At 34.8% G+C, this 10,032-nt stretch overlaps 1 protein-coding gene across 1 annotated transcript; it reads right to left on the bottom strand.

The window, feature by feature from the left end:
* Positions 1 to 7,412: 7,412 nt before the first annotated feature.
* On the bottom strand, positions 7,413 to 9,798 carry LOC133675115 (small ribosomal subunit protein eS4z). The gene is made up of 5 exons (XM_062096392.1): positions 9,671 to 9,798; positions 9,037 to 9,114; positions 8,741 to 8,921; positions 8,143 to 8,240; positions 7,413 to 7,971 (listed from the first exon to the last, which is right to left on the bottom strand). Exons 1-5 carry the CDS (start codon positions 9,671 to 9,673, stop codon positions 7,540 to 7,542), a joined length of 792 nt encoding a protein of 263 aa, XP_061952376.1. The 5' UTR covers positions 9,674 to 9,798; the 3' UTR covers positions 7,413 to 7,539.
* Positions 9,799 to 10,032: the final 234 nt, after the last annotated feature.

Genomic DNA, 10,032 nt, shown 5'->3' with positions numbered 1-10,032 from the left:
AAAAGCTTCATTTCAGCTCAAATTAGAATTGCAAAGGACATATTTATCTCTAAAGGATATCAAAATTAGTCATGATTTATAAATTTTGATCTCATTACCTTAACGATTTGCACATAATTGTTTTGCGAGTTTATGACTCATGAAAAAATCGTCTTTGTTTCATGTAGCTTTTGCACAACAAATTTTAATGATTGGACCGTTTATCTAGATATTTAACCATCTTTTAGAGAGTTATTAAGTGGATCGTTGCTTTTGACAGATCATTGATTGTTTTTTTTAATTATTTATCAAAGTCAAATTTTGAAATTCTTTGTTCAAGAGAGAATTATTTTTAAAAAAGGTTTTTTATTAAGTATTTTAAGATCATTTTCAAAACAAACAAGATGTAACCAGACCAAACTTTTAGAGAGGCTGAAATAAGCCCAAATTTCGGGGACTTTTATACAAGTTATTAAGCTAGACGTAACGAGTCACAATTTTGAAATTTGAGAGTCTCTTTTGGTACTTTATTCGTTCTAAACAATGGCAGAATCTGCCAAAGACAAGGATCTGAGCAATTACCTGAGAGTGAGGTGAACTGCAATGCAACAAAATTCTGTGCAATTGGTCCTTGCACTGTTCTTGCAACTTCTCTCTCATTCCTTCTCCAACCATCAACAATAAACACAATAACTTGTTCTTCAAAAGCAATCCTTTTTTGGTCTCTTAAAAACCAAAGTTCACTCTATCATTCACTGTCTCTCACTCTCAAATAATGGATTTGGACGACAACAACAAGAATCAAGAAATTTATTTGATTTCTTAAGCCAAAAGGCCTACACACCACCTTCACGGGCTTCCCATTTGAATCTAATTCCTTCTTATATGTTTTCTCTTGGTCATCTCCTGCTACTAGCTAGATTATGAGTTTCCTCTTAATATGGAATCTAGAGGCTTAGGTAAGAAAGCCTCTAAGGCGTAGTCTTCAAGAAGTACTGGTCAGATTTGATTCCGATATCTGTTATGCGTGAAGGAGAAGAAGTATTATAAGAACGTAGAGAAGAGGATATAATAGGATAACAGAATTGGAACAACAGAGAAGAGGAAGGAAGATTCTGATTGTGCTGAATTTCCTGACACTGTTTCATTCCCTCATGTTGTTATATATTAGTTACAAGAGAACATTCAGGTGGTTGGCTCTCCTAGTTTTCAGCACACGTGGAAACAGAGTTCCATTACTGGTTGTGCCCCTTCTTCCAAAGGAATCTCTTGGTCTTGAACCCTGGCTGGTGGCAAACCCTTTCATTGAAGAGTTCCTGGTAATGATCCAAGAGATACTCCAAGGCCTCATTCCTTTCTTCTTCAGATGCTTCAGCATTCAGCAGAGAGTATTCCCTCTTGTCATTTTCTATGATAGCTAGGCTGCATAGTCTCAATTTTGCTAGTTGGTTAGAATTTTTCATTATACTGTTGAGTTTTTCATACATGATGGCTTGTAAGCTGGTTGGTTTATCTCCCTGCAAAATCACCTCTCACCATTGCCATTTGAATGACATTCATAGCTCCTGATAATTGGATAAGATGTTTCCCAATGTTGTCAGCCACTGAATACCTAGCACCATGTCATGACCATGTATTTCAACAATGTAGATATCTGCCATGAAGTTCATTCCCTGCATCTTCCACTGAAAGTCTTTGCTTATTATAGTACACCTCATTCTTCCCCCATCAGTAGTCTGCATCATTAGAGGTTTTATTCCTATAGAGTTGCGCTGTATCTTGTTGGATGAATCCCTGTTTAGGAAGTTATGTGTGCTTCAAGAGTCAATTAGAATGTGGAGGGTATGCCTCTCTACTTTGCCAGTCACCTTCAGGGTGTGATAACCAGCTATGCCTTCAAGTGCATTCGGTGAAATGTGGGGGGTGATGACTCTTGTACTAGTCTCATCATCTCTTCCCTCCTGTTCTTCATCCTCCTCATCACCCTCGAGTATGAATATGGAGTATAGTCTCCTTTGTTGAGTGCCCCAATCTGCCTTAGTTCCATCAACTCCTCTAAAGGATCTTTTTGACCTCTGAATCTACAACACAGAGCCTCTACATAGTCTTCCCAAGTGATTGCATGATTCCCTAAACTTCACATAAAATTTTGATGCCAATATAGGGCTGCCCCATCCAAGTAATAGGAAGCCATTTTGAGTCTACTTCTTCTAACTTAAAGCATTGAGTACATTTATATAGCCATTTATGTACATCTTCTCCATCAAAGTAAGTGAAACCTCTTATAGGCTTGCGTACCTTACAGGATGATGACCCTCTTTCATATTGCTTGCAGTTCTTAGCAAAGGATTCATCCAGTTTATTGTCTCATCTACCTTTATATGTGCTGGTTCCACCAACTGGCTGTTAGAGAGATTACAGAAAGGAATTTTGCTGGAAGGATATTCTGCTAATAAGATTTGTCAGCTCTGTGAACTTCATTTCTTGCTCTTTCTTGTTGGCTTCCATCATGGTCAGCATCTGCTCACATTTCTGAGCTTGTTCCCTACTGGCAGACTCAAGTGACTCTTCTAAACTGGCAGACTCAAGTGACTCTTCTAACTTTCTCATATCCTGAGCCCTAGTGTCTGGTGCCATTTCAATGCTCCGATGAAGACCTGCTCTGATACCACTTGTTACTAGCTAGATTGTGAGTTTCCAATTAATATGGAATCCAGAGGCTTAGATAAGAAAGCTTTTAATGCGTAAGCGTAACCTTCAAGAAGTACTGGTCAGATTTGATTCCAGTGTGTTATGCGTGAAGGAGAAAAAGAATAAGAACGCAGAGAAGAAGACAGAATAGGATAACAGAATTGGAACAACAGAGAAGAGGAAGGAAGATTCTGATTGTGCTGAACTTCTTGACACTGTTTCATTCCCTCAGGTTGTACAAGAGAACTTTCAGGTGGTTGGCTCTCCTAGTTCTCAACACACGTGGAAACAGTGTTCCATACGCTGTCGTTTAATGATCTAACAATCAGAGGCAATGTTATTTAGTTAAGTGAAACGGTGCGTAATGCATTAAGTTTATAACTTGCAACGGTCACTAAGTTCAAATTTTCAATTGCCAGTTCTTTCTTCCAATCTTCCCAATCCTCCTTGTTCTTCATTTCTCGTTCCCAACATCTCCCTACTCCTATTCACACTGAAGTCTATGTAAAGGTAAATTTTTTATTGCTTTTATGATCAATTCAAGTTATTTCAAGAAACCCCACCATGAAATTTTGGTTCTTTCTTTGTTTTTTTTGGGTGTGGATGGATTTGTTCATGTAGAGGGATGGTTTTTCAGGGATGCAAATGAGTGGTAACAAAGTGAGAAAGTTGGAGTTCTTAATGGCTGATGTCGTGGCTCAAGGGAGAATCTCCCTAATAATAGATGAAAGTTTATTTTATTACTATTTCTATTACTATCAGCAGTAGTATTCATAATAGTAGAAGAGGGAAGGGAAGTTTATGGCCGAAGTAAAAAAATTATGAGCTGTGGCATGCAATATGGGATAAAATTGTGCAACTTCAAGAGTTCTTGTCAGAGAAATTTTGAGGCAGTAAGCAATTCTAGCCTATATATAGTGAGGTTAGGTAATGTTTGCTGCTGCTGAACCATTATTGCTTCCTGTAGGAATTTAGGTAAGCTGTAGGGTCTCCTTCTCTAGAAAAACCATTTCCAAAACTATTAAATGGTTTGAGGCCTTTTAAACATGACTCTTAATCATCACCAGGACATTATAGCATCCATCTATTTCACCAAATTAATCTATGATATAATCATGATATCACTGTTGTGGATGGTTCAACCGTTCAAGTCAGCCGACTGCTATGTCCTGCTTTCTCAAGACTCTTCGAAATACCACCCCGTCGCTAAATTTATAACTTATCATCATAAGAGCCACCAAGACTCCAAGTTCATTACTGTCAGCATAATCAATTCAAAATCACCATCCATTCAAAATCATAAGTATGCAATTTTGAGAGTGGGACGTACTACTTCATGCAAAAATGCTGAAGTCTGCGACTGTTTTTGGACTTTCCCTTGCACGATCCGCTTTCATGAGAAAATACTCAGGCACTGACCTCTCTTTCATTGTCAGTTGCATTTGTTTCAATTTATTAGGCCATAGTTTACTGCTAAAATTAAAATAAACAAAAGAACTAGGAAAGAAGAGGGGTGAATTTGTAGGCCAACGTAATTTTAATGTGAATTTGCTGTCATTAATAGCCATCCAAAGTTCCTTTTTACTTGCCAATGAGGCATTAAACCAGTGATTGAAGACTCAAGGTTGAAAGTCTTGGGAATTGGAGGAGTTTGCAGTTCATAATATTTGCTTTTCTGATATAACATTAATGCCCTTAACATGCAACCAGCAATTTATTAAGGGATCCTAAAACGGAGTCGATGCATTTCAAAATCATAGAGTATCATGATTGAAAATTATGCTAGGTTACCTTTTTCCTTATTTAAAATATTTATATTGTAATCAAACAAAAGAAAATACTCATGGTTCCATGAAATTTCTCCACAAGTCACCTGCTTTCGCATCCAAACCAAATGCAGCATTAATACATGGCTTCTAGAATTGCCCATGTAGGCAATGGAGCTGTCTTCCTCTTTATTCTATATTAACTGATGAGCAAGGGCGGAGTTAGGAATTTTTTTTATTCTGGACTATTAAATAAATATATAAATAATTTTTAAGATCAATTATTAATTTATGTACATGAATTTTTGAAGTTAACAGTAAAGTTTTAATTCAAATACACTACCCAAAATATTAAAAAATAAATTTAAAAGTATATAAAATTAAAGCGAAAGTAAAAATAAACTCACTATTAAAGTTACATCTTTTGATATTTTGTGGAATATAATTAATCTATAATCGAATCTGAATCGATATTGTAGCAACCCCTCAACCGGGATAAAATAACAATCTCATGTCAACTGAAAAACAAAGTAATTAAATTTTTTCCCTCTTTCATTTCCTCCATCCTTCACTTGATTCTTCCCTAGATTAGTGTTTTATAAGTTGAACTTTGTAAGTTTACGAGGTTATTCTTTCACTTTTTTTATTTTTTTCCTTAGATTTTTTTTAATGTTTTTCCCTTACTTTTTTCTATTTCTCTCTCGCCTTTTTTTTTTTTTTTTATTCTGCCTCTGCCCAGTCGGCAACATATAAAAGAAAGGAGGAGCTGATTTGTTTTATTTTTTAATGGCAAATAACCATTTTACTCTTAATGAGTCATTTTGCTTTTATTTTACGGTCCTTTTTTTTTGTTAGCACTATCAAGCTCCATTCATTCTAAAATTTTAACCAGATTTTATTCAACATATTTTAAGATCCCTCATAAAATTTCAGCTCGATCTGATGGTCGGATTGAAAATTACATCCAATAACGTAAAACTGGTCAAATTGTGATTTTTCATCAAATTTCTAAATTTCTCCAAAAATTTTGAAATTTTAATCCAAGTTAAAGCATCATATTAAAAGGCTCCACGCAAATTTTCAAAAATTTTTTATAATTTAATTAAAAATTATGAATTTTATTTTACATAAAACTAGTCAAAAAATATTGATAAAATCTTGACCTGAGTTAAAGCCACCCCAGCCTTTGCCATAGCTCCGCCTATGCCGATGAGTGTAACGAGGGACATGGTCAATGGTCATGTCCACAGTGGGTGTAAGTATTCAGAAGGTTCGTTGTTGATGGTTAGAGGCCAACTAGGAGGAACTGGCATGGCTCAATGCTTTGGGTAAAATTAAAATTTAGTGAGGATCTATCAAAATAGCTAATATAATTACAAGTTCACACAGAGAATGCCTTCCGAATCAGCTGTAATCACGAATGCAAGTTCATAGTGTGAAGATCCAGAAGTTCATTGATGCTTATGGAATGATGAAAGACATGGAAGAAAATCCTAAGAATTGGGAAGGGAGAAAGGTCCACTTCCTTCACACAGGGCGGCTCCTTGGATTGTTTGACAAGGCAGACCAGATGTCTTCATTGGTGGGAAATTCAACTGTATCCTCTAATTTATATTTATTTTAATTTTGATCCTTAATAATTTGATTACTTGATTTTAATGTTTTTTTAAGTTATTGTTTTACAGTTTATTGAATTGGGTTCTTATTCTTTTAATTATTGTTTTTAATTCTTTTTCTTGGTTATTTTTTTAATTTTATCCCTCAACATTTTTTTTTTATTTTTTTTATCCAAACTTGATTATAATTTTTTTGATTGTTGTTTTTTTATTTTTAAAATTTAGTCCCTAACTTTTTTTTATTTAGTTTTTATACCAAATTTGGATCTCTTTATTTTATGATTGAAAAATTTACTTCGTTATTTTTTTTGTTTTTATCTTCTACGAAATAATCTCGATCTCATAATTCAGGTCATTGATTTTGAATATTAGTTCAATTTAAGTTCGGTCTTTTTTAGGTTATTTTTACAAAAAAAAATTAATTTCATAATTCGATATTGGGTTATTGACCTTGAGCTTCATGATTTATTTCTATTTCTTTTTTGTGGGGTTATTTCGATCTTATATCTCGGGCAATAGGTTAGTCGATTTTATCTGGATTGACTTAGGTTTTTTTTCTCAATATTTTTTAAGAAATTGATTTTTTTTCACTTCCATCATTTGACATTAAATTATTGATCATTGAGTTTTGTGATTTCTTTGCTTTTTTTTTTGGGTTATCCCGAGTGCGAGTTAGTCAAATTAATTCTGGTTGACTTGGGTTTCTCTTCAATTTTTTTTTATTGATTTAACTTTGATTTTTTATTTTCATACCTGTTTTTTAAAATTTAATTTTTTATCCTGATCTGAAATCACACATAGTGGATTAATCAAGATAACTTAGGTTAACATAGATATTTTTCTAACATTTATTTTTAAAAATTAATTATTTTTTTAATTATTATTTAACATTAAATTATTAAATCTTGAACTTTTTGATTTTTTATTTGGTAAAATTATCTATATCTCAAGATGAAACATTATTTTTTCACATTAGAAAAAAATTAATCATGCCCACAACCGGGTAAACACATGCCACTATCTACTGTAGCCGGAAAATCCCCTAGTTCAAGTCAGGATTGTCGAATCTGACAAAAAATCTAATCTAGCTTAAAATAAATTTGATGAGGTCAACAAAATCATTAAAACTCAATTAGATTAATCTAATTTTACCAAGTTAATATTTTTTTTCTAATTCAACTTAAAAACCAACTCAAATCAAGCTCTATCAACTCATCAAATCAAGCCAAGATTTAATAGCTATGATATCCTTCGACTTTTTTGGGTTGTCTTTGCATCGCTTTCTTGTTTTTATTTTTTTTCCCCCACAATTTATATCGCTTTCAATGTGACGCCTTTTAATCTACTAATGACATTGCGCTTTGCAACCAATCCTGGCATTGGAATCCCTAGAATTGTCTTTAAAAACAAACATTGTTCAAAGTTGAGTACAAAATTACGATAACAAAACACAACTGACCCCCGAATTCAAGGAAAAATCATGAACTTCATGCAGTAGCTTGGGATGCTGCAAGCCTCTTTCTAGCCTCCTCAATGATAGACAACTTGATACCCTTGCCCTTGGGAAGAGAAATCCATGGCTTGGTGCCCTTTCCAATGGTGAACACATTGCCCAAGCGGGTGGCAAACTCATGGCCAGTGGCATCTTGGACATGGATTGTCTCAAAGCTGCCCTTATGCTTCTCCCTGTTCTTGATTACTCCAACTCGGCCTCTGTTCCTTCCTCCAGTGACCATGACAACATTTCCCACATCAAACTTGATGAAGTCAACTATTTTGTTGTTCTCTAGGTCCAGCTTGATGGTGTCATTGGCCTTGATGAGGGGATCTGGGTAGCGGATGGTGCGCCCATCATAGGTGTTCAGGTAAGGGATTCCTTTCTGCCCAAACTGAATAGACCGAACTTTGCAAAGCTTAAACTGCGAAGGCATTAAACAAAAAAAGGAATCATTATCTGACGTGATTCCACTGTAAGACATGAAATTAAAAAATGCAATTCATTCTATCAAATTAGTTGATGGTCCAGAACAACAACAGAAAAAAATCACAGATAAAATAAACAAAACCATGTAGACAAAAGTATCACAAACCTTGGCCTCATCATCTCTGAGTGAGTGGAGCCGGAAGCGGCCTTTGGTGTCATAGAGGAGACGGAAGCTCTCATTTGTCTTTGGGATTGACACAACATCTGTAACGGAAGCAAAACATAGTAAGCAACCAAATAAAGATTATGGAATTTGAGGGAGAAAAATGAAAAAGAAATGATCATATAAGTGAAAAGGGGCAGAAACTCTAATAGTATATCACACATAATAAGCACTTCCAATCAAGCATGACAGAAGACAAGAGCTCTCATATCCTATCACACAAAGTGACCACTTAAAACAAGTATTAACTTCTAGCAACCAGGGACTCTTATAACCTACCTATCACACATATGAGCACTTGCGAACAACTATTTTGCTGTATTGAAGGCCTCAAATCCTTAATCAAGAGATGTGAAAATCAAAATAACAGCATGTTCATCCATTATTTTGAGCCAGAGATAGTAATAGTAAAAACTTCCTATTAAACCATCTACAACCAATACCAAAGCATTGAAAAGTACAAAATCCTAATCCCATCTAGACGATCCACATTAAAAAAAAATCGTAAAACTTGTAGGAGTTAAGCCAGAATTGCACATACCCATGAAACCAGATGGGTAAGTTTTATCTGTCCTGACCTTCCCATCAACAAGGACATGTCTCTGCATCAAAATAGCAATCACTTCACGGTATGTCAAAGCATATTTCAGCCTGTTTCGCAGAATAAGAATCAGAGGCAAGCATTCCCTAGATTTGTGGGGTCCAGATGAGGGCTTGGGTGCCTATACAACAAAAAATAAAACTAATCACAATCAACAAAGAAGAACAAGAAAGAAGCTAGTACAGGTAATAAAAAAAATTGACATTGCAGCATAGGGTCAGAGATTGCAAACATACAAATGCACCACCAAGTTTGTCAAGCATCCAATGTTTAGGAGCATTGAGCCTCTTCAAGTGTTTCTTCAACCCTCTAGCCTGTAATTCACCATAAAAGCAGCATCCAATTAAACAAGAGTGATGAGAAAAACATCTGAAAATTCTACAAACACGTAGATGCTATCGTTAAATCATGCACAGGTTAAAACAACAGCAAGACACACAGAAGGAAGATGAAGGGAAACAAATGAACAAAGACTTACACAAAGGTGTAGTAATAAATAAATAAAAAGGCTTCAATTGAAAATCCAAATTAGAAAAATCATTCACAAGATCTTACAGAAAATAAACAAAAAAATGGGCCAAATTTAGCAATCATCACTAACACACAAACGAGAACAGTAAATACAATTTTCACTTCATTGTGCAAAACAAAGTAACAATCATATCGCACAAATTCAACCGTATCAAAACCAACAAGAAACATTGTAAGCCCATGTTTTCTTTTAAGACGTCAACTACACAACACGATTAAGCATCACTGAGACAAGATGAAATCCTATGAGCTAGCTAATCCAACAACAAAACCAAAACCAAACCCAAAGAGCACATAACTTAAACGTTGAATTTAAAAAAAATAAAAAAAACAGCTAACCATTTTGCAAACGTAAAGTTGAAAAGGTCAGTAACTCTGCTGAGCTGCGCCTCTCTTGAGCCTCTTCTCCTCTCTTACGGCTTCCAAGTATAGACTGGTAGAGAGAGCTGCAAAGGCTGTATCTATTAGGGTTATTATTATTGATATCTTAATTAAACCGGGTCGGGGTAATGTTATTGGGCCTCCAATTTCTGGACTCTGGTTGGGCCCAGTTATTTGATCTTAAACCTTGTCTATATTTGTATAGTAATTTTACTGGTTACTAGCCTGGGTGCTGAGCGTTGTTTAAAAAAATAGTTATAATAGTTGCCCCGAGTTTTTTGTTTTTCTGGTTAAATTTATTTTTTAAATTATTTTATATT

Source organism: Populus nigra, chromosome 16, assembly GCF_951802175.1.
Source record: "Populus nigra chromosome 16, ddPopNigr1.1, whole genome shotgun sequence".
Taxonomy (NCBI): domain Eukaryota; kingdom Viridiplantae; phylum Streptophyta; class Magnoliopsida; order Malpighiales; family Salicaceae; genus Populus; species Populus nigra.
Note: the sequence above shows the minus strand (reverse complement) of the source record. Positions and strands in the feature narration are given on the sequence as shown.

Excerpts from the sequence above, each read along its gene's own strand:
- LOC133675115 (XM_062096392.1), bottom strand. Across the intron at positions 8,922-9,036 it reads ACAAACTTGGTGGTGCATTT|GCACCCAAGCCCTCATCTGG; the intron begins GTATGTTTGCAA and ends TTTGTTGTATAG. Across the intron at positions 8,241-8,740 it reads TTACCCATCTGGTTTCATGG|ATGTTGTGTCAATCCCAAAG; the intron begins GTATGTGCAATT and ends CTTCCGTTACAG.